This window comes from Arvicola amphibius, chromosome 1 (assembly GCF_903992535.2).
Source record: "Arvicola amphibius chromosome 1, mArvAmp1.2, whole genome shotgun sequence".
NCBI classification, from domain to species: domain Eukaryota; kingdom Metazoa; phylum Chordata; class Mammalia; order Rodentia; family Cricetidae; genus Arvicola; species Arvicola amphibius.
This window is the reverse complement of record NC_052047.1, coordinates 178,345,670-178,369,580: the sequence shown is the minus strand read 5'-3', so window position 1 is coordinate 178,369,580 and position 23,911 is coordinate 178,345,670. Positions and strand designations below refer to the sequence as shown.

The 23,911-nt window shown below is 48.3% G+C and overlaps 1 protein-coding gene across 2 annotated transcripts in view; it reads left to right on the top strand.

Moving 5' to 3' along the window:
* Myof (myoferlin) overlaps window positions 1-23,239 on the top strand; it is a 144,822-nt gene extending 121,583 nt beyond the window's left edge. For both annotated transcript variants that reach the window (XM_038323629.1, XM_038323623.1), the window contains 13 exons: window positions 1,162-1,317; window positions 1,838-1,929; window positions 6,074-6,244; window positions 6,992-7,140; window positions 9,222-9,361; window positions 11,572-11,660; window positions 11,749-11,844; window positions 15,132-15,273; window positions 17,447-17,546; window positions 18,957-19,147; window positions 20,752-20,861; window positions 21,306-21,453; window positions 23,092-23,239. In XM_038323629.1, the coding sequence (XP_038179557.1) occupies window positions 1,162-1,317; window positions 1,838-1,929; window positions 6,074-6,244; window positions 6,992-7,140; window positions 9,222-9,361; window positions 11,572-11,660; window positions 11,749-11,844; window positions 15,132-15,273; window positions 17,447-17,546; window positions 18,957-19,147; window positions 20,752-20,861; window positions 21,306-21,453; window positions 23,092-23,130 (1,623 nt within the window). In that variant the 3' untranslated portion in view covers window positions 23,131-23,239. The remainder of the gene's footprint in view (window positions 1-1,161; window positions 1,318-1,837; window positions 1,930-6,073; window positions 6,245-6,991; window positions 7,141-9,221; window positions 9,362-11,571; window positions 11,661-11,748; window positions 11,845-15,131; window positions 15,274-17,446; window positions 17,547-18,956; window positions 19,148-20,751; window positions 20,862-21,305; window positions 21,454-23,091) is intronic.
* Window positions 23,240-23,911: the final 672 nt, after the last annotated feature.

Genomic DNA, 23,911 nt, shown 5'->3' with positions numbered 1-23,911 from the left:
CTGATCCCTGTCTGAATGGCTTAAGCACACCTCTTGGTTTCCCAGCTCAGGTCTCAGCTCCTTCCAAAGCCGAGCAGGCCTTTCGCAAGCCATGTGTTCCTCCAGCATGGAAGAACCACTCCCAAGTCCCAAACACACCTTGCAAGCCCTCTTGGATGGATGCGCAGAGCCTTGGGCCAGGCCCCTCTTCCTTCCCTGGATGCCCTTTCTTTCCTCTCTGTGGTCTGACCAAGCCCTGCTCCTGCTTTAAGCCAGCTCGAATGTCAGTGTTTGTCAAGAGTCCCCTGGTTGCTTTGGGCAGCATGACTCACCCATGCTCTGGGCTCCCACAGGTCTGGGTTCACTGCCTGTTGGGTTTGATTGCTGCTTCTTCTCCCAAGCACACTTGGCAGAGCCAGGGCACCTAACACTGCCTTATCCTAATCCTTTGCCAATAGCAGACATGGCTAATGGATCAGAGGATTACACCCGACACAGGGTCTCAAATCCTCCTTGCCCTAGCCTCCCACTAAGCCAACAATAGGGCATAGAGTCAAACTAATCTCGCATCTTGTGCCACACTCTGGTTCTTGAGTTTTGGGTCCTCCACACCCAGTGTTCACTGGCTGCTTGCTTCATGACATGTTCCTTAATGCAGCTGGCCAGAACAAAGGCCCAAACATCCTAATCCCAACTCCGATGCCTTTCCTTGCACTTAAACTGGTTTCAGAACAAAGTTTGCAGTCTCTCTGGCTGAGTCCTGAAGCTGAGCATGGATTTCCCTGGGAGTGGGGCCCAGGCAGGCAGGGCTGACACAGAAGGGGAGCCACCTTAGTACTCCACTGGGCTACTCCCATCTCCAAAATAATCTCAACTCCTTACCTCTTTGCCACCACCTCCCGTCACACTGACCAGTCACCTCCACTCCCTGTCCAGGTTATTACCTGCTTCCTAATCTGCCCTCTTCTGAAATGATGGCTATAGAATCCCATCATGTTCCCTACTGGACTCACCCAAGATCCAATGCATGTTGTTTCTTCCACAAACACAGATCCACATCGCCCAACTGTTGTGATATGGAGGGGACCCTGTGTGCTCTAAAGAGGGGGACATTTCCTAAGAACGCTCTACTCAGTGGCCAGGGCCTTTGAAGTCATCAGTATGTGTCTCTCTTTCTCTCAGGGTTCCTTCCGAATCTATCCCCTGCCCGATGACCCCAATGTACCAGCTCCTCCCAGGCAGTTTCGGGAACTGCCTGACAGTGTCCCACAGGAATGCACGGTTAGGATCTACATTGTTCAAGGCTTAGAGCTCCAGCCCCAGGACAACAATGGCCTGGTAAGAGTTTGGGTGTGGGGCCTTCTCCTGTAGCAGGATAATTACAGTCATCAGCCATGGTAATTGTCACCTTCATTCTTGCTGGGCGTCTGTTATCTCACTAGGAGAAAGATACTCTATCCAAACAATATGTGCAGGAGGATTGTCCCCATGGGGATTTACCTAAGAGCTTTGGGGGGGGGGGGGGCTTAGGGCTCTTTAGTTCATCCTTCTCATGTTACTGGTGTGACCCGGGACAAGATTTTCTCCAGTCACAAGCCCAGCTTGAGCAGAGCCAGGTCACCCCTACCTCCACCCCACCCCACCCCACCTTCTCACCCACACAGCAGCTCTGAAGGTACGCTGGCTCCCTGCCACCGAAAAGGAGAATCTTGCACCGAGCTCATCTCAGGCCCTCAGGTGCCCCAGCGCCTCCTTTGTCATCCATGGGGAGCAGAGAAACAAGCCGAGTCTATCCCCGAGATTGACTTCAGTTTGCACCCCGTGATGATATAACATCTCACCCATCTTGTCTCCACAGTGTGATCCTTACATCAAAATAACCCTGGGCAAAAAAGTCATTGAAGACCGAGACCATTACATTCCCAACACTCTAAACCCAGTGTTCGGCAGGTAACAAACAGTTCAAAAACATTCCTCCCTCACAAAAGGTGCCCTGCCCTGTTCGAGGCGCTCATACTGGGGGCAGATAGCCATGTCCTCGTCAGGGAAACAGGCAGAAGTAGAAGGACTGGGAAAGACCATGAGGAAAAAATGTCAAAAGATGGGTGTCTCTGGGTTGAGATCTGTCCAAGTCTTTGGGTGGAAAGCAAAGGCCCCAGGGGACATTAAGCATTGGGGGCTGTTGGACTGAGGGACTGAACTACCACTAAATCCTGTTTTCGCTTCCAGAGGCTAGTGTGGGCTGTTTGCTGGACTAGCGCTCTCCTTGTGATCCAGTGAACATGTCACTGAGGGGAGGGTACAAAGGGATGGGACAGAGAATCTGCTTTTATGCCCCCACGATCCTTAGCACAGCATTGTTTGCTTTGTAGTTACAACCCTGACTTGTTTCTGGCTATAACATCTATATTTTTAAACACTTTTATTTATGTCATTTCTGTGAACATGTGTGTGTGCATGTGGCAGTCAGGGACAACTTGGTCCCCAGGACTTGATCTCAGGTCGTCAGGCTTGGCAGCAGAAGCCTTTGCCCAAGAGTCATCTTATCAGCTCCATTATATAAATCTTGTCAGAGCTGTCTTTGCTACCAATGCCAGATGATTGTCAAGTAAAACCAGCATTAACCAGCTGTAAGCACTTTCCATATTCAGTAACAATTTTTTGAGCATTCAGAGTGAGCCTCTGCTGAGCCATTTATAGAAGATAACTCAGAAAGTCTCATGAAACTCTGAAGGGAACAGAAAGAGGCCCAGTGAGAATGTGTGCCTAATGTTCTCCTGGCCATAGGCAGAGGTCGCACTTGAACCCATGCCCTATGACCCCAGTGTCTCCATGGCATCAGCACAGTACTCTGTCCTGTCCAGGTCTCATTTTCTCCAGTGATAGGCTCCCTGGCCGGGCATGGCAGGGTTAGGAGCCCTGCATCTCAGTGAAGACACAAGTCCCCACAGCTCTGTCAGCAAGCTGCAAGACCAGCGACAGAAACAGAAGGGGCTAGCTCCACAGCCGCAGCTCCAGGCTTTCTCAGAGCCCCAGAGCCCTTGGCAGTACTTCAACTCAGAGCAAAGCTAACGTCCGTAGAGAAATGTTTGTTGTGCCGGACATGTAAGGGAGGGCTGGGGACATGATTCCGTGACCAGCTGTGCAAGCATGAGGACCAGGGTTTGGGTCCCCAGCTCTTACATCTGTAAAATAGGTGGAGGGCAGAGGCTATGGCTCAGTGGGTACAAGATGTGGCCACAGGATTCTGAGAATCCAAATTCCATCCCTGGAACCCTTGAGAGAGAGAGAGAGAGAGAGAGAGAGAGAGAGAGAGAGAGAGAGAGAGAGAGAGAGAGAGAGACCAGGCTGGCCTCGAACTCACAGTGATTCACCTGCCTCTGCCTCCCAAATGCTGGGATTAAAGGTGTGCACCACACCGTCCGACTTTGTTCTTAATTTAAAAAAAAAAAGTAGTGAATGATAAAGGAAGACATTCTGGCTTCCACATGCACAAATGAGTGCAACAGTTTGCATATATGTATACATGCACACACACACACACACACACACACACATGTGGGGGCATTATTCTCCCAAAATTTTGCTAAGTGGGAGAGCACTGTTCCTGTCTGCCCTATGCCCTACCTACTTAGTACTTTATGCCTTACATATATTCCTCTTTGTCTTTTTCTGCCTCTCTGTGTCTGTCTCTCTCATACATGCTTATATGTACACACACACATGCACACGCACGCACACATGCATGCACTCACACATGCACAGATGCACAAATCTTGGTCATCCAGTTTTTAGATTCAAACAAACCATCCTCACAGGCAGGAACATACGTGTACAAAGGACCACCCACTTGGCCCCCAGCTTGTGTATATTCATGCGCACACACGCATACCCTCAGACACCTGCACATGAACACCCTCCATGCTGCGTACCCCTAGGCTGAGTGCCGGGCCCAGGGAGGGCGAGTAATCCTCTGGCACAGCAATGTGATCATTTTCCCTTTCTTCCACTGATCCAGCCCCAAGGTCTAGACAGGAAAAGGCACGCAGGGCAGGAAGGAGGGCTCCGTGCGAAGGGGACTGGGAAGCAGGCAGAGTCAGCTTTGAAGGCAGAAAGGCAGCCCTGTCTGAATGGCCTATTTCAGAGCTGCCAGCACAAGCTTAATTAAGCGGCAGGAAAGTCTTTCTCAGAGCCACCCTGGGAGGAAGGGATGCTGTCAGGCTCTGCCAGGCCGGTGGCTGTCTAGGTGGATGCACAGACTTCCGTCCATCTGGCTGGTGACCCCAGGCCGGAGCCTCAGTCTTGGGAAGTGGCTTGTTTCTCAGCAGAGAGACTCTGCGACAGGGTTTGAGAAAGAAGCCACATGTCCTGTGTTCTCTGCCATTGTTCATTCTGGCTTCTCTAGATCACATTTAAACTGCTGAATGCTGTCCTCTGGCCTCCTGTGTGGGTTGTGGTGCCTACACTCACCCACACACCATCCACACAATAATAATAAACTAAAAGATTTCTTTAAAAAAATGGATATCTCATGGGAGAAGAACATTCCTTAGTCAAACCAGAACACCCAAGATATTTGGAGTTTTGTTTTGTTTTGTTTCCCTTGAGACAGGATCTCACTGTAGAAATCCTGGCCATTCTAGAACTCACTATGTAGACCAGGCTGGCATCACATTTGCAGCAACCCTCTCCTGTCTCTGGACTAATGTGATTACAGGAGTGCCCACCATGCCCATCTTTACTGCTTTTCTTTTTGTTGTTTTTTTTTTTGTTTTGTTTTGTTTTGAGACAGGGTTTTTGTACATAACTTGGATATTCTGGAACTCAACATGTAGACCAGGCTGACCTGCAGCTCACAGAGATCCACCTGTCTCTGCCTCCCAACCTCTGGCACTAAACGTGTATGTCACAGGACTCGGCTTGTGTGTGTGTGTGTGTGGGGGGGGGGGGGGTGGTACTTGAGCTGTGTGCATGTCTGCATACTGTCTGCACCTGGTGCCCACACAGGCTTTGAGGCTTTGTGTGTAATTGTGACACAAATACCCCTTCCCCTGCAGTCACCTGCCTGCCTGGAACCTCAGGGTAGCTGTTGCATCTGGAGCGGCCTCTGAGATTGTTGCAGGAGACATTCAGGAAGCTTTCTTCCAGGGTGCCATTGAACACTCCTTCCTGGCTCACTGGACAAAAGCCTGTCCAACCAGAGTGTAACAAGAACAAGGGGAAGCCCAGAGGAGGGGACCTTGCACAGTTTTCCTTCAGTCAAATGTACTGAGCACCTGGCATAAGATGGATCCCTCCGGGAACAACGCAATACTAAGGCTAAGCCCTGCCTGTCTGCAGCTGGCACGTGCAACCAGCATCCCCTGGACCCCAAAGTTCACCCACCGATATGGTAGCTGTTGCGTTATCTCTCCGCATCTAATGTGGATTCCATAGAAAAGGTTTAAGAACTGAATGACGTCTGTGGCAGGACCAGAGGTCCTGGCAGGCCGCCTACGTGGCACACTATGCAAGTTCATGCATGGCCCCTGTGTTCTTCTGAGGGATGGGTCAAGTTGTTTCCTGGGGCAGGCGACCCTGATGAGCAGAGTACAGAATAAAGTGGTGTATAGACAAATGGCTGTAGATCAGGTGCCTTATCCATCCTCCTGGAGAGAGGAGAAAGGAGTCCCAGGTGATAAGGCGGTGATACTAAATTAGCAATATAATGTATTATTATTATATTTTGAGCTTTAATCAGTCCACTCTTACTGAATGTTTCCTAGACGTCTCTTTACTTGGTTCTTAGAATAGAGTAGGTGATGAGAGTTGATAGGATCATTTTGCAGAGGAGAAAACTGAGAGCAGGGAGGCTAGCTAAGTGAGTGGTGGAGCTGGGATTTGAACTTAGGTATCCAGCCCGGGCTCTTCTCCTGAGCGAGCGTGCACTCTCGTTGTTTTATTACTAGTGTCTACTGTTTATCACTTCTACCCACCCACACCAGTTATCCTCCTCAAACACTGCTACCGCTTGGCAATTCTTCGTTTGAGTCTTGGTTTCTGGAGCCACACAGAAGGCCCCTGATCATTCTATATGTGTGTCTTTTCTTCCTAGAATGTACGAACTGAGCTGCTACTTGCCTCAGGAGAAAGACCTGAAAATCTCTGTCTACGACTACGACACCTTCACCCGAGATGAGAAGGTGGGAGAAACGATCATCGACCTGGAGAACCGCTTCCTTTCCCGGTTCGGGTCTCACTGCGGCCTTCCTGAGCAGTACTGTGTGTAAGTTGCTTCCCCGTGAGTGGAGGGGGGCTGCTGTGCCCGAGGCTCTCTCCTAGGGAGGCTGTGGGACTCTGGCACCCTCAGTGCCTCGCTTCAGTGTGCCGCGGCTCTTGCAATCCATCGAGCATCACTTTAACAAAATTATCTGGGGATGACCTAGGGCCAGCACACTGCCTCGTTCATATGACAGTCTGTTGAAGTGGTGGCCGCTGGAGCAGAGCAGTGCCATGCTATGGCACAGCTGTCGTATGTCAGTGCTCTGAGACCCAGTCCTCTCTCCTGTTCCTGAACTCCTGATCCCAGGGACTTAGGCTAGGCAGGTGTCATGGCACGGATTGGCTAGCTTTTAGAAACAGCGATTGATTGTTAACTACCAATTATCCACCCTCCAACCCCTTCCTCCCCCTCGCCCCCGCAAGGGTTTTATGCCCAGTGTCCCCTGCTGCTAACCAGTGGCTCTCCAAGCATCCAATAAGATTGCAAGTCACTTCTGGTTTTTGAATTTGTCTCTCTGGCTATGGTGATCCCAGGTTCCTCATTTTTTGTTGCGGAGGGAACTGGACATAAAAAATAAACATGATGGGTTGGCTGAAGCCAAAGTACTATGTGGGTTTTACACCTCTGAGAGAGGTGTCCAGGAGATACCACGTGTAGACCTGTCCCTCCCTAATTAGATGTGTGCCCTTGGACACAGGTGCACTTGTGTGGAACACTGTGCACCTGGAGTAACTCCAGACCTGTCCACAGTTCTGGAGTCAACACCTGGAGAGATCAGCTGAGACCAACACAGTTGCTTCAAAATGTAGCCAGGTTCAAAGGCTTCCCACCACCAGTCCTTTCTGAAGACGGAAGCAGGATCAGATACGGAGGACGAGACTACCATCTGGATGAATTTGGTGAGCACAAAGCTGTGGTTGTGAAGCACAATGTGATAACCTGCTTCTGTTACTGCGTGGGGGAGGGGTGCGAGCCAAGGCAGCACCTGATGAGCCCATGTGAGACCGAGACCGTATGTCTAACCTGACCTAAACAAAAGCCGCAGGTGTCACAGTGGAGACGTTTTCTTATCTGCCAATTTTCCTGTAGTACATAATCAGCTCAACAATGTTCCAATGACAGTGAAAGAGATTCGACCCCAAAGAGACTCCGTCACAGACAGGTGCTGGTAATACTTGCTGTTAGTCCCAGCATTTGGGAGGAAGAGGCAGGCGGATCTCTGAGTTCAAGGCCAGCCTGATCTACAGAGCAAATACCAGGACAGCCAGGATGACACAGAGAAATCCTGTCTCAAAAGACAGGAGAGAGAGAGAGAGAGAGAGAGAGAGAGAGAGGGACAGAAAGAGAGACTGGCTCCATTGTACTTGAGTCCTCTCTTGAGAAGCCTCAAGGATGCTGGGGGCAGCACAGATCACCTGCTTTGTTCCCGTCTATCTCAGGTTTAAGATTGGGGTCCTGCCCCTTCATGACACAGCCATCCTACTCATACCCTGTTAGCCACACTGAGACAGTGATGGAAGTGTGTTTCCTAGCATATGAACTATAGGGTGCTCCTATGGTCTCGGGGGACAGGAAGAGGTAAGACTCCCAAAGAGGGTCATGGTAGGGCTGGCCTACAAAGACACCTGGTAAAGCTGAGCAATGACATGTGGGGGTGAAGCTGGTTCCCGATCCTCAACTTGATTATTAACGTTGTTGGAAACCCCCCCCCTCTTTCTCTCTCTCCATTCTGAAGAAGATATAATCAATCTCAGGGGTGATTAGATGCTTAAAGAGCTGTCGATGCTATGGTTAATGTATGAACTTGCCAAGGCATAAGAGAATGAATAAAAAGGCATCATGGTCTAGTGGTTAAAGGTGAACCCCAAATCATCAAATACCCACCAGAATCTGTGGTCGTCATGGTGATGTTCGGCCACTTCCAACTTTAGCAACTGGGAGCAACTGTTTTGTTTTTCTAAGAGTTTTGAGGAGTCAGGAAGTCAGGAAGGGCTCAGCTAGCGCTCCTCCCTAAGATCTCTCAGAGGGCTGCAGTCATCTGAGAGCCCAAATGGTGGGCTCTGGACATGGTAGGTCATGCCTGGAGCTGGTCCTAGTGGCTGCCTGTTCCTGGAGCTGATGGCCAGACCACCTACACAGACCTTTCTGGCAGGGCAGTTTCTGAGTTCTCAGACTCCTCACAGGAAGAGCAACTTCCTCAGAGAGGGTGACCAGAGAGAACAAGGCAAGAACATCCCAGGCTGGCATGCTTAACCTCCAAAAAAATCACACAGCCTCATTTCTCATGTTCTCTGGTTTCACTCTGTCGCCAGATTAAAAGTGAAAACATACTGAAGCCACCTCTCTTCCTGGGAGAGATGTCTGAGAACTGAGGGACCCTGTTTTGAAATGCTGCCGTGGTATTTGCTGCTGTAAGAGATGAACGTCCAGATCTCAGTGGCTTAGCACATTGGAAGCTTAGGGTGGCCTTCCATCTAAGCAAGCACATCATAGAGTAAGGGCGTGTTCCTCTTCCAGCTGTGCTGTTCTTCAGGATAAGCATCTAGATTTCTCGCTTCCTCCACATCCAGCAGAGAAAGGCACAGACTGCATCCGAGGTAGAGGGCTGAATCCAGAAAGGATGCAGACGTCATTCTGTCCATGTTGAACTTGGTCTCATGGCCACATCTGACTAGTTGCAAGGGAGGCTAGGAAATAAGACGGTTGCGAGCCTGTGCTACAAGAGTAAATACAAACTATCCACCCATTCTAGTATGCTCTGCTCTCTGCTAATGGCAGAATACAAGGTAGGTGTGAGCCTCAGTAGGGAAGGCCAGGAGCTGTTTGTATCCATTTAGTCCTTCACAAGTCCATGCTGACACTGTACACACTGGTAACGCCTGACCATTTTTTACAAAGTTTCGGATGATATACTGCAATTTGGGGGGGGACTGGATTATTCCTGACTTCCTCCCTAATTCAATGCGACTTTGCATTCCAGAAGCCAACAAAATCCTGCACCAGCACCTCGGGGCCCCTGAAGAGCGTCTTGCTCTCCATATTCTCAGGACTCAGGGGCTGGTCCCTGAGCATGTGGAGACAAGGACTCTGCACAGCACCTTCCAACCCAACATTTCCCAGGTAAAGGGGGACCCACCACCTGCTCATCAAATGCAGTGGCGATCACTGATGGGCTTGCCTCTTGAAACATGCCTTTGTCCTTTTAAATACGTAAGAAACAGAAGAGAAACTCAAACTAGTTTCATCCCGAAGGAGTTTATTGCAAAGATTTTCAGGGATCTCTTTAAATCCCCACAAGAGATTATCTACGATTCAAAACCAACTCAAGCCAGGGTCTCCCTTTGTCTTTGTTTCTGTTCCTGGTGCTGGTGAATGCTTTCATTGCTGTCGCCAGCTTCCTCTGAGTCTGTGTGTCGCGGAGCCCTGCATACTTCTGTGTTGTGTACTCAGGGATCGGGTGTCCCATGGAGCAGCCTGTGTAACCAGGAGAGCAAACTGAGCTTGGCCTGACTTGGGAAAGAGCTACCATCTGAGTCTAGAGAGTCAAGGAAGAAGGGGCGCAGTGCACAAACAGTAGGTCAAAGGGACCGTGCAAGTCAAGCCCCAGAAAACAGGCCTAGTTTCTGGAAGAACAAAGTGAGACACATTCAGATACAAAGTAATCCACGTAGAAGCCTGGGATAGTGGATGCTTCCAGGCTGTGTCTGCAGAGATTTAGGTTCTGGAGGCCTGGAGTAAAGCCAGGAGTGTGAATTCTAATACACACCTCGAGGGACTCTGATATGAGTAACTAGGAACTCACACTTTAATAAATATTAATTTACTAGAAGCAAATATCATCGGTACCTACTATAAGACTATAGACATGCTTGTTTTGTTTGTTTGTTTTTGTTTTTTTCAAGACAAGGTTTCTCTGGGTGACATCCCTGGCCTGCCTGGCTGTCCTTTTACTGCTCAGAAGTGGCCATGGCTTCTAGATCACTTTGTCACATTTGCTTTTATCCTGTGCTACGTTTCAATTTCTTGTTCTTATTTCTTCTCCTTTCTGCTCAAAGCCTATTTATTCTGCCCGCCTGCCTCCCACCCATCAATCCTAGATGGAGCCTGGAGAGTTGACCAAGTGAGGAAGCTTTCTTCCTGAGAAAGTTCCAGCCCGCCTTTGCTCCTGCCTGCAGCCTTAGACTCAGACTGCGGCTTAATCTTAGGCGACGCCTGGATGCCTAATGTCCTGTGGTGTGCCTGATGCATGGCGGAGCCCTGAGCCTAGAGATTAGTTGGAAAAGTATCAGGATCATAGTAAAATATATTCCTTTTCAAGGGTTCCAGGTAATTCATTTTGATCGCAATGCCTTGGGAAGCCAATCCAGTGGTTTCCTTGGCAAACTTCTCAAAGACCAGTCTATGTTTGTCTGAAGGCAGAGTCCATACAAGATCCAAAAATAATGTAGAGACTATAAATTGATTTGAATGGTTGGATAGTTTTTTTTTTTTCTGGCATTTGTACCTGTCTGGAAGAACATTCCAATGGAGTAGAAAGGCTCGGTCCGTAAGTAGTCAAAGATCAGACCAGGGCCTCACCAAGATGGCAGCACAAGTGTCAGGTCAGGGCCTGCCCCATCCTCTCATATGAGCCTCTCTTCTGGCGTGGTGGCAGTGCCAACCCTAGGAATCCTCCCTTTCTGGAGACCGGGTCGTTTTAAAATCGCCTCACAGAACTAGGTTGCTTTTCTTTTACAAAGTTGATTGCCATTTTTGTCACTCTGAGGCAAGTGGGAAGTCCACTGGGGTTGAGGCTGAATTCGGGAAGCATGTGACAGCAGATAGAATGGCAGCATGAGGGGGAGGACTCGGTTTTAAATGTTTGAGAGAGAGAGAGACAGAGAGAGAGAGAGAGAGAGAGAGAGTATGTGTGTGTGTGTGTGTGTGTGTGTGTGTGTGTGTTTGCACTGACAGTTGGGTTAGTAATAGGAAGCCCCTCATTTTATTAACAGGGTAATTTTGGGCCACTATACAAATGGGTGAATGAGCTATATCACTCTTGAGTTGAGAATGGAAAGTGAGTGGCCTAAATCACACTGTAGACTAGCTTAACTTTGGTTTTCTCTTTTATTCATTATGGCCTTCCATGTGGAATAATAAATCAGCAAGTCCGCAGAAGTGGTTTTTCTTAAGAAATGGGATGGAAGAAATGATTTTATAGCTCAGTGGCAGAGGGCTCTCACAGCATGTGGGAAGGCCTGGGGTCCATGCTCAGCGCTGCCAAAAGAAAAGGAAAACCGCGATTTCTCCCATATGTGACTCCTGCCTTCTTTCCTCTGTGTATGGTTTAGGGAAAACTTCAGATGTGGGTGGATGTCTTCCCCAAAAGTTTAGGACCACCAGGCCCCCCTTTCAACATCACTCCCAGGAAAGCCAAGAAGTGAGTAAGCCTAAGACCCGGGTTCCCTGGAGCGGGGACTCCATGCAGGACCAGAAGCAGCATTCTTCCAAAATGCATTGTGTTCCAGGTACTACCTGCGCGTCATCATCTGGAACACCAAGGACGTCATCTTGGATGAGAAGAGCATCACAGGGGAGGATATGAGTGACATCTACGTCAAAGGGTGAGAACAGCAAACAGACTCCCACAAGCTGGGGAGTGAAATGGACCTCCCCTTTCACTAGGCGCCCCTGTTGGAGGTGCCCACCCATGTGTTCTTGGTATGACCTGCTATGGGAGTGCCCGGACAGGAAAATGGAGAAGGGGCAGAGAAGAAAAATCAGTCTAGATGGTGTCTAGGGGTGGGATCCCCACTCACCTCTCAACTGTAAGAACTGATCAACATTTCTTCATCCCTCTTTATTTAATTGCTTTTTTTTGCTAAGCAGAGTTATTTCTGAGACTCCTTAGCTACGTAGTTGCTTATTTCTTTTTGATATAATTGCAGACAACTAGCCTTAAGAACCCAATAAAGCTCCCCAACGTTCCTTCCTATACACGTTATTGCCAACAGACAGTGCTTATGAAAAGCAGGCGACATTGATAGGTTTTTAAGAAATACTGCATCCCACTGACTTTTGCTGGATGGCTTTCTCCGATGTGAAAAATGTCATGCTTATTATTTTCTTACTTGTTTAATTCAATTTCAGGCGGTCCGTGTTGTTGGCTTCTGCTCTGCCATGATCATAGGTCCATAGATGCTGAGGATGGTACTATGTGGTGATAAACAACCAGTCTTTGTAGTCAGATCCCCTGTGTGAGAATCCTGGCATCTTCCCTGCTAGCCAGGGAAAGTCAGATGCGGGCAGCTACTCACCTGTGCAATGGAGATAATAATAGCGCTACTTCCTGGAGAAAGCTAGAAGATTCCAGGACTCACGGCCTGGAGTTTAGCCCCTGGCAGCTGGCGTGCATTACGCGGGTGTTAGAAATTTTTGCTCTTCCACAGGGACCGAGTTCTTCCTTCCTCGATATGTAGGAGATAAGACGTGTTGAAATGTGATCTATTCATCAGGGAGAACAAAGCGCCTTCCTGATCCCTAGTGAACTTCAATCACAGCTGAGTTAAAGATGTAATGACTGTCATTCAGACGCGTGTAAGCTTCATCAGGTTCTCAATTACTATTTGCCGTTTCAGGGCGTCATTACCATTCCCCCAGGAAAACTAATCCCAGCTAATTAGAGCTATGCAAATTTACTTGACTGTCAGAAGAATATTTTTTTCTTTTCAAATCAAGGCAACAAACAAGCACTGATGGGCTGAGATAAAACTAGCAGAAGAATAAAACTCAGCCTAAAGTTGTTCGTAAAGTCTGGAGTTACATTCTGAGCACCAGGACTGGGAGTCCAGCTCAGAGGTAGCAGGGCTCCCTAGACTGAGACTCCGGGGAATCTCTGCCATGAGTTGGTTGCTTACTTATTAGTTTGTCTTTTAGATAGGATCTCCAATAGCCTGGGTTAGCCTCAGACTCTCTGTGTAGCCAAGGATGGCTTTGAACTTTTGATCCTCCTGCCTCTGTCTCCCAAGTATTGGGATTACAAGTGTAGATCACCATGATGTGCTGGGGCTGAAACCCAGGGCTTTGTGCTTGCTGGGTAAGTACTCTACCAACTGAGCTAAGAATCAGGGTTCAGGGTTTGCTCTCCAGAACTGCAGAGAGGGGGGAGAAGGATCTAAATATTATACGTGAAAAGGTGACTGATACATAAATGCAATGCCTAACCAACATGACACATGTTGACGTTACATATGAAGTGATACATGCTTGCACCCAAGCACATGTAATGAAAGTATTTGCCTAATTAGCATGTCTTAAAATTGAAATGAGTGAAGCCTCACCAGAGAGAGAAAGAGAGAGAGAGAGAGAGAGAGAGAGAGAGAGAGAGAGAGAGAGAGAGAGAGAGAGAGAGAGCGCCAAAGAGACTGAGAAGTCTTGGGTCAGATGATGGTGAAGTTTTAGGGCTGGGTCAAAAGGTAAAGCTACCAGGGTCATATTAAAAAAAATGTGAACTCTTCAGTAAATTAGTTTAAAAGTTAACAGTCAAATAGAACCGTGGTGCCTGGCAGGATGAAGGGGATTAAGGTAGGGCAGGGAAGTGAGGAGATAAGGGGAAAGGTTGGATACAGAGTTGTGGGCGTGTTCCTGGGAGTCTAGCCCTCTACCTCTGAATTTCAGACACCCAGTCTAGGGAATCTTCCCACTGATTTATCTAGAGAGTTAATTAACCAGCGAAAGAGAATGCTCAGGTAGTTGACTGATAATGCTGCTGTCGCTGACAATAGGGCTTAAGGCTAGCAAATGACATTATCATCTCCATAGTCAGAAGGAGACTAGCTGAGTGGACTTTGAATTAGATGACCTGGGAGTGCAGACCCATGACCTGCTATGAGTCTTAAATCACTTCCGGGGCTCCGTTTCCTCACGTGTAAAAGGAAATAGTCGCACGGCTGCGTGGAGGAATGAAATAACACTAAGTGCCTAGGTCATAGGTGAAAATCGGGAGGCTGAGTTGAGGGTCCGCTTCTCTGAGCTATGACCTCTAACTCTGTCAAGGACAGGTGGGACCCCAGGGTCCAAAGCTTCACAGCCAGGCTCTCCCTGCTGCGGATCTAGGAGCTGGTTCTTCTCAAAGTTGGAATTAAAAAGGTGTGCTCCACCACAGCAGGCCCGGCTGGAAAACAGTTCTTAGTTTCAAAACAGAAGCAGGCAGATGCGATAGCGGCTTCCTTCTGGACACATTCGTTCGTTCCGTCAACAGGGAGTTTATCTTATATCCACTCCGTGCCAGGCACAAGCAAAAAGAAATGTTTCCAACGATCTAAGTTAATACGCTGTTGACGGAGAGGGCTCTTCTCAGCGAGGCGCCTGGAAATAACAGCTTGCCTCTTCCTTGCCTGGCTCATTAATAAGATCATAGTAAATTTTGAGAATAATAAAAAAGGAAGCTGCAAGATTACTTGCTTGGTGCCTCTTTTTGTTTGCTTAAGTTAAATATGGGGAAGGAGACGCTGAAATTTTGAGCTAACTTGCATTGGTGGAACCTACCAGCCCCGATGATAGACGCTAATGAGCCATAGCTGTGAAGCCCCAAATCATAGCCAGCCAGCTACAGCTTACCCAAAATAGAAGCTACATTGTTGATGATATTTTCCAGAAAATTTCACCTTAGCTCTGCTAACTACAGTCTAAAGGGTTTCCTGCTTTGGTTTGAAAGGAATTCTATTTTATTTGGCTCCAACCTGGGTTGGATGCTACTCGCCTCCATAAATCACTCCTGGCCTGTGGATCCCTGGAACCTGCCCAGAGAAAGGGCCTGCTGCTGCTCTCCTTCCCCTAATCATGGCGCAGTTTTGCAGTTAGATCCCTTGTCAATCACCGCGAACTGACTCCGTTTGCCTCTGCTTTACAGCTGGATTTCCGGCAGCGAAGACAACAAACAGAAAACAGATGTCCACTACAGGTCCTTGGATGGCGAAGGCAATTTTAACTGGAGATTTGTTTTCCCGTTTGACTACCTCCCGGCTGAGCAGCTCTGTATCGTGGCTAAAAAAGTAAGCCTTGAAAGATGGGGGCAAGATGTGGACATTTTGGGGGGTCTGCTTGACTCTGAGACTCCAAGGAGGTCGGGCTTGCTTGGGACCTGGGAGGTCACCGAGTCCAGCTCCCTCTTGGTACAGACAAGGAATCTGAGACCCACAGAGAGAAAAGCCTTGCCCATGGTCACATAGCCACAACAGGTAGTTATTTGTATAGTTAGGATTAAGAGGAATACAGCTTCCTTTCTGCTACCTGTTGGCAAGTCAAGAGACAGGGCAGGACAATGGCTTTTTATCACTGTACACACGTGCTCTGTATGGAACAAAGAGATGGCTACTCTCCATCTTAGGCCAAATACAATCCAAGTATTAGAGGTGAGGTGTCCCTTTTGCTGCCCTGGTTAAGCCTCGGTATCTGCATTCCCTCACTCAGAAACACTTCTAGGAGGGTTGAAGGCCCCGGTGGACTTAATTAGACAGACTTTCGGTTACAGAACTTAGACCCAAAAAAAGTGATTTATTGGTTCCCATTCCTAACAAGTCTAGGGTTGGCTCATTTTAAGAACGTCTGGAGCCCACGTAGAAGCAATGTCTTTGGAAGCTGGTCCCACATTCTTCTCCCTCTCCTCTCTGTCCTCTATGGACCTCACTTCCAGGCAGGCTCTTCCCTGGAGGAGGAAACATGGCAGCCAGTGGTCCAGGCCGTCACCCATCTTCCCAGAAAACCAGCACAAATAGAAGGGAGCCGCAGTGTCAGAACTGACATCCTAGAACTGGAGCCAGGGCCTCTGTCTACCAGAGACTTGTGTCCCTCCCCAACCAACAACCACTGTCACCCAGGAGGAAGTGCTCTGGCCAAGCACTGGGATTAGAGATGGAGTCAGTCTTTGGCTACTCCACCATCCCACCCCACCCCTGCCCAGACTATACTAACTAGGGAAGGAAGAGTTCTCCAAGGAAAGTCCGGGTCCTGAGACCTTGGTAAACAAACCTATGATCTCAGTAGGCCTCTGGTCCCACTCCTGCCTTCCATCTCTCGTTGGTCGTCCATACCTCCATCTGCTCATATCACCTCCCTACACCCTACAAAGCTGTACCTGCCCTGAGTCCCCTTGCCTCTGATAGCCCTACCCACTGTGGATGCTGTAGTGAACACTTCCTATGTCAGATGGAATGGAGCCTACAGAAGGGACTTTCCAGAGGTTAAGAGGCTCAAAATGATGTCGACTTGTGTATCCTTTCAGACATGGAAGCAGTGTAGGACAGAGATGGGGATATTTGGGGTCAGGCCTGAGAGGTGGTTCCTTTTCCTTTTTAACCCACATCTAAAGCTATACCTCTCTTCCCTCCGTGGTGCTTAGCGCATAACCCCACACTTAGGACAGCCAGTCAGGGACTAGCCTTGTGGGCTTTCGGAGCCCCTGGAGCTATCCCTAAGAAAGAGAGCCTTCCAACAGTATGGAAAATGAGGGCCAACCCCACGATCTTTCACATTTCCAAATCACTGGTAGAATTCCTGAGCTGCCCAGGCCAAAGGAACTTAGGGGTAACTGGCAGTGGAGGTATATTCTTAACTAATGTCTGGGCTCAAGCAGGGACTAGAGGTGGGAACTTGGCTGTCTGTGTGCCTACCTTCAACATGAAGGATCAGAGGGTTTTAAGTGACCACAAGTGTATAAAAGTCCGTGGTATTTTCCAAAAGCTAAAAATCCTAGGACATTTTAGAATTTGTATTGAAACAAAAGTGGAATCTGAGCCCTAGATGAAACCCACTGCAAATGGGTACAATGAAACTGTCCATCAAGCCTTGGAGAGGGGGGTGGGAGTTTGCTCAACGGGGATAAAGACCCAGTGATGACACCATGGGCTGGCCCTCACCTAGCTTCAGGAGAGCCACAGGGTGTTCAGGGGACAGGTTAAGCTCACACCCCACAGGAGTGGCAGCAGGAAGTCACACTGATAGGAATACGGTGAGAAACCTGCTGTTTGGGAACTTCCTAGGACATCCTTGTTGTCACCTGCTGGTGGCTTTGAGACTGCCTAGGGAGTCTGTTGGCCTACTAAATACCAGAGAAAGGTCAGGCTGTCCCACAGGATGTGGAGGTGGAGGCCCCAGTCAGCAAAGGTGAGGGTCCCTGAACCCACTGACCATGACCATGTGAACCGTTTGTCTCTCTCCCCATTTTAGGAGCATTTCTGGAGTATTGATCAAACAGAATTTCGCGTGCCCCCTCGACTGATCATTCAGATATGGGACAATGACAAGTTTTCCCTGGATGACTACTTGGGTAAGGCTTACGTTGCCATCACTCCCCTGATGCTGAAACCAATTACAATCTGGAAACAGTTACCTTCCTAACACCTGTACTGGGGGAGGCGGGGGATGTGCTCACTGACTGGGTGCCCCCAAGGGGTGTGGTCTGCTTGTGAATGCCTCCCTCCCCTTTTCACCAGCTCTACTCGCTCTGAAGGCCTCACTGATGAGCTAGAAAGATAAGTACTTGTGCTTGCCTAGCGAGATCCAAGAGTTCAATTCTCAGGACCGCATAGACAGGGAATGGTGCTACATGCCTTGAACCCCAGCACTTGGGAGGTGGAGGCAGGAGGCTCAAGCATTCAAGGTTGTCCTTGGCTATATAGTGAACTAGAGGCCAGCCTGGGCACAGGGAGGTTGCCAGAGCTCTGCCTCCACTTTCAAGCAGCCCGCGCTCTCTCTTCTTGGTACTTCAGAACCATCTTCATGAGTTTGCTCCTCGCTCTCTCATCAGTTCCTAAGGTCCTCTGTGCCTCTTTGTTCCCTCCTGCCCTACGCTGTTCTTTTCCTTAAGCCCACCCTCCTCTGGCCTCGAGGCCCTCATTGCATGCACCCTACCTAACCTTTCTTGTTCTCCCTTCTACATTTTAAACCCAAGCTTTTCCAGAAGGTCTCAGAAGGCCTCCCAATTCTTCTGCAGCCCCCTATCCCAGTGATGTAAGCCCTGGCACTTCGGCTGATGCTGAAGTTCAACTTTTGCCCATCATCTAACCATGTAAGGCTCCTAAACCAGGAACAATGAGTGGGGCCTCTCACAGCCCTTCACAATGACCTACGTGAAACTATCCAGGGGCTAGAGAGTAAATCCCTCCTCCCAATCCACAGCAGAAAGTGTGTCTCTCCAGACACCCTGATCCTGGCTGGGATTTCTCATTTCCTGGTGGGGATTTTTCGGGTGAATTATGTTCTTTCAAGCTCCTGTTTCTGGGGTCACTCCAGGAGAGAGCTGTACCAGAATGTTCCGAGGAGCAGCCTGTGTTCCATGCACCTAATTGTCTTTCCCCAAAGGCAATGACCTCTGGTCAGGGTAGCTCAAAACCACAACTAGTACCTCTCAAATACAAAGTGGAATACGAGCTCAGTGGAAATTTTATGTGTAGATGTTTAGTCAATTGGGATTTATAGAAGAACTGTTTATGCTCACGCCTTTGAGAAAGAAGCGTGGCGTCCCCTGCGAGACACTGAGCAGTGAAAAGCTATTTCTTCTGCCACCTCCCATCCTATCTGGAAGGAATCTAAACATCTAGCATGATCCGTTTCACTAACTCACCCATCACCTGTTCACAATCACCATGTCCCCTGGACAAGAATGTTCTGTTCACCTAAGTACAATGGCGTAGCCACTTGAAGCTCATCTGGACCTCATGTTGTGTTTCTGGGCCAGGTTTCCTGGAACTTGATTTACATCACACCATCATCCCAGCCAAGTCAGCAGAGAAGTGCAGTTTGGACATGATCCCCGACCTCAAAGCCATGGACCCCCTTAAAGCTAAGACGGCCTCACTCTTTGAGCAGAAATCCATGAAAGGGTGGTGGCCGTGCTACATGGACAAAGACGGCTCCCGAGTGATGGCTGTATGAGTATTTTCTGGCTGGGTATCATTTCTATGCCTTATCAGTAGACTCACTTGGGATGAGGGGATAAAGACAGAGAGGCTGTGGGGGTTGGGGGAAGGGCGTGGGTTAGAAAGATCGGAACCAGGAACCAAGGTGATACTGTGTTTCCTTAGGGTTCCTTTACAGGGAGTTTACGGTGTGCTGAGCCGTGAGAGTAGGAAGTGGAGTTCCCAATGTGAGCTTTTCACATCCTAAAGAGGAAAGGGTGAGGGTGCTGAAACGAGATCCAGACTTTACAAGCATCTTGGAGGATTCAAGATAAGCTTTGGAAAGAAAGCGCAGTGCAGCTTGCCATGTTGCCAACGCTACCTTATACAGTACTGATGGTTACTAGCTAACATGTATGAGCCAGGTAACATGATAACTGTCTCACATGTGTGATCTCATGTCTAACATAGCTTACCAGTCCACGTTAATTGCACATTAGTGGGGTTGGGTGGGAGGTATAGTATGTGCTGATCAAAGGCCTCCTCCCTTTTCTCCTTATCCAACACACACCCTTTCTAATCTGTAGGCTGCATTGTGGGTACAGTGCGAGCGCTAACATAGGAGAGCATATCTTGTCTGGATAATCCATCCCCAGAAGTTTCCAGTGCTTTTTTTTTCTCTACCCTGTCTTCAGGAAGCCATTGATGTGAACTTTCTGTTACCATAGAGATTAGTTTTCATGTTATCTTCTTAGACTCTGCTGATAGGCCTTTGAGGTAGACTCAATCCTCATTTTATGGATTCAAGCAAACCCGAGAGATGAAGCCCCTGGCAGGGTCAGGCCTTCAGTTTCACCTGGCATAAAAACAGGGGCACTGTCCAGGCCCCTCCGCCTAAATGAACTCTGTGTCTGCATTTCCTGAGTTGTTAGAGACCGAGATGGTTTATCTGGGTCCTAAAATTCCAATTGCAAGTTAATGAAGGCTGGGTATTAAAGTCACCTGTTGGACTGGCACATACTTAATCCCAGGCCTTTGGAGTGATTAGCGAGACGGAGGTGGGTGGATCTCTGTGAGTTTGAGGCCAGCCTGGTCTACATGGTGAATTCCAGGCCAGAGCTACATAGTAAGGCCCTGTCTCCAAAAAGAAAAAAAAAAAAAAGGTTAGAATGTTAAACCGTTTTTGACCTTAGAGCCCTCAGCCACAAATTCAGACAGCAGCATTTTTCTAAGGATGCCCTGAGCGTTCTACAGGTTATCCACACAGAACTGCTCCCTGTGTGGATGTGCATGCAGAGGCCTGTCAGCAGAGAAGCAGCCTCAATCCCCCTACTGATGCAGCTATGACACCTTGAGTTCCCACTAAGCACAAGTTCTGCGACAGATTGATGTGGGAATGCCGAAACCACAGGGACGCGGGAGAGGGATTTGTCCTCTCGGTTTCTCACATGGCAGCAGCGGTTCAGAAACACATGGGAGAGGAAATGGGGAGCAGTCTCAGGAGGAAAATTTGAGGCAATCTAAGGATTGCTTTACAAGAATAAAAATTGTAGCTTGGGGAATATTCCTCGGGTTGAAGTAAAAATATTTGTGAAACGTGATGTCATGTGTTTAACCTGTTCTGCTTTACTGAAGGGGAAAGTCGAGATGACACTGGAGGTCCTCAACGAGAGGGAGGCAGACGAGAGGCCAGCCGGGAAGGGGCGGAATGAACCCAACATGAACCCCAAACTTGACCCACCAAAGTGAGAGGCCTTCTTTGTTCTGTGTGTTTCTGGTCCCCAAACACTTGCAGTTCGAAAGCCCCCCTTCCAGTTGGCTTAATGGGCTGGATTAGCTATTGGCCTTCTAATTTTGTTCTTCACAGTGGGCTGTGGGGGGGATGGGGCGGTAGGTGCTGTGGTCTCGTTTTAACCATTCGCCTTCCCCATTAAGCCAGAGTTTGATATCCTCAGCATCTTAAGGAACAGGTGTGGGGACTTGAGCTATTCCCAGCCAACTACAGAGGCTTACAAAGGAGAGCTACCCAGAGGCTGGGAAGGTGGTGGGCACAGTAGGAAAGGGGAGGCTGAAACTGCTCCTTCAACTGTAGCTTGTCCCAAATTTATCAGTTCACAATTCTTGAACTGCTATAGTCTGGTAGACAGTCCTTTGTGAGTTAAGTAGGGGAACTATGTCTCTCATTGCAGCCGACCAGAAACCTCCTTCCTCTGGTTCACGAACCCCTGCAAGACTATGCGCTTCATTGTGTGGCGCCGGTTCAAGTGGGTAATCATCGGCCTGATTCTGCTGCTCATCCTGCTGCTGTTTGTGGCTGTGCTCCTGTACTCATTGCCGGTACGATGTCTGGGCCTCAGCTTCTACAGCCCTGAGGCGCCATAGATACCAGACAGTGACCCTATCACAGCCCCTCTGCTTTTGAAAATTTAATATACTGTCCAGTGGTAGAAGCTGCATCCTTAGGTTTTAACAAGTTACCACAAGCTATTATGGTCTAAACAAACCAAACAACAAAAACCCACTGGCTTTAAGAACTCTAGGAGAAAGGCCCCAAGCCTCTATCAGTATTTGTCTAGGTTCTGGGCAGTGTCTCCAAGTTATTTAATGCCTGTGTGTGTGTGTGTGTGTGTGTGTGTGTGTGCGCGCGTGCGCGTGTGTGTTTGCATGTGCATGTGTGTGTACATGCATGTACGTGTGTGTGTGTGTGTGTCTGTACTCACCCATGCATACACATGTGGAGACCAGAAGTCAATGTGCAGTGTCTTCCTCTGATGTTTGCCACCTTATTTTATGTGATGGGGGCCCTCACTAACCTGGAGCTTGCTGTTTCTGATAGGGTGGCTAGTCAGAGAGCATGGAGATCCTCTTGTCTCTGCTGTCTGTCTATACACCAGAGCCTCCATTTCCTCATTTGATGTGAGTGCTGGGAATCTGGACTCAGGTCGTTGTGACCCACAAAGCCATCTCACCAGCCCCCCTGCTTTCACCTTTCTTGTCCCAAACAACCCTGTACCCAAACTCGGGGTCTAGACACTGGTGGTCCCCAAGACCTCAACAAACCCCACACTCCACTCCAAACAGTTACTGCCTTTGCCTCTCTGGGTCCCTGTACCCACATTTTGTTTTTTGAAATCTTGTTCTCGATGACCCATTTCACAAATAGCTACTCCTTACATTTCTTCCAGTCACCTTAGTTATAAACAAGAGCCCAAATTGAAGGTTTGGCTGTGTGCATAGACGCTGTGATCTTATTCCTCCATTCAGGGGATGCGTGGAGCATCTAATTAAAATGCAGAGATGAGAAGAAGCAGCCCAAGGGAAGGCAGCATGAATACATACTGGTAGTGTGGACGGGAAGGTCTTAGCTAGGAGTGGTCGCCTCTAGGAGCCTGTTGCTAAGGACATTCTCCCCAGGGAGGCAGTTTAGTCACTGGAGAAGGGGTGGTCCAGGCAGAGCAAGCCATGAGCAGAGGCAAGCAAAGCATGTGGCCCTAGATGGAGCAGCAGGCATCCCAAGGCTCTTTCTCCAACTCACTTCCATCATCCCGCAGCTCCTGTACATCCTGAGTTTGGAGACACCATCATGCAGCCACAGTAGCATCTCTGTGCCTGGCTCCTACCTGCCCCTGTGTAATAGCTTCAGAATTGACTCTGATTATATGCACAGTGTTTTCTGGTTGTAGGTTATACAATCTGTCTTGACTATTTAAAAAGAAACTCCATATAGTTATTTTTCAAGATGTAAATTCTATTTTTAAAAAAACTCTATATAGTTATTGCTTCATAATTTAAATTCTATCCATGGTGCCACCCAGAGGATGACAGTGTTTAGAGATACAAACTTGACAGGCACTCGGTAGGAAGAGGGAGGCCAGGAGTGGCTCTGAATGCCCCATGGTGACATGCTAAAGGATGGCATGTCAGACTGAGAAGTCACGTCTCCAAGTAGTCACACAGTTTCTGTCTTTCTTTCAGAACTATTTATCGATGAAGATCGTGAGGCCAAATGCATAATGAAAGCAGAGCCTTCAATCAGGCAGCAGTGAAGAACTGCCTCACACACTGAAGTGTGATTTTAAGACCAAGACCACCCCAGGTCGGTGTGTTAAATACTTCACCAAGAGGTCAGATAACAGCTGCCTTCTTATCCTGTTATCTTTTTAAAGTATTAAAAAAAAAAACTTTATTTTCTAAGTTTTAAGTCTATTTTCTGAGTATTTTTAAGGTGGCTGGTTCCATTTTAAAATTATCTTTCTATGTGCTTTCCATTCTACAATTTAAGTTTGGGAAATTACTGAAATGAATTTGAAATGGTCTCTGTCTTCATGTCATATGTTTCCTATTTGTAATCAAGAGAAAGAACCTCCATTATAAGAGGTAGAGGGGTTGGTTGTAACATCTCTTGTTGGTATTGCAGCCATCGTTGTGGGATTCTGTGTGGACAAATGTCATGAGACTCTTTGCAACCTCAGTGACAAATGCAAATAAAAGTATCCCACCTGGTACAAGTGGATGTGTGTCCTCTGTTCTGACTGAATGGGGAGAGAGGCAGGTTCAGTTCTTCCTGTCCTAGTGGGCAAAATGCCACGGCATTCCACTTGACCATAAGCCCTTTATGAGCATGCTGCCAACTTGGGCCAGTGGGTCCAATAATAAAGCTACCAGTTATGAATAGTTTGGTAGCAGCCTGCCACCCTATTTTCAAGGCTCTGAGTGTGCCACTCAGTGAATCTTCAGTGTAGCCCATAAATTTAGGGCAACAACACTACTAACTCCATTTTACAGTAGAAGACAT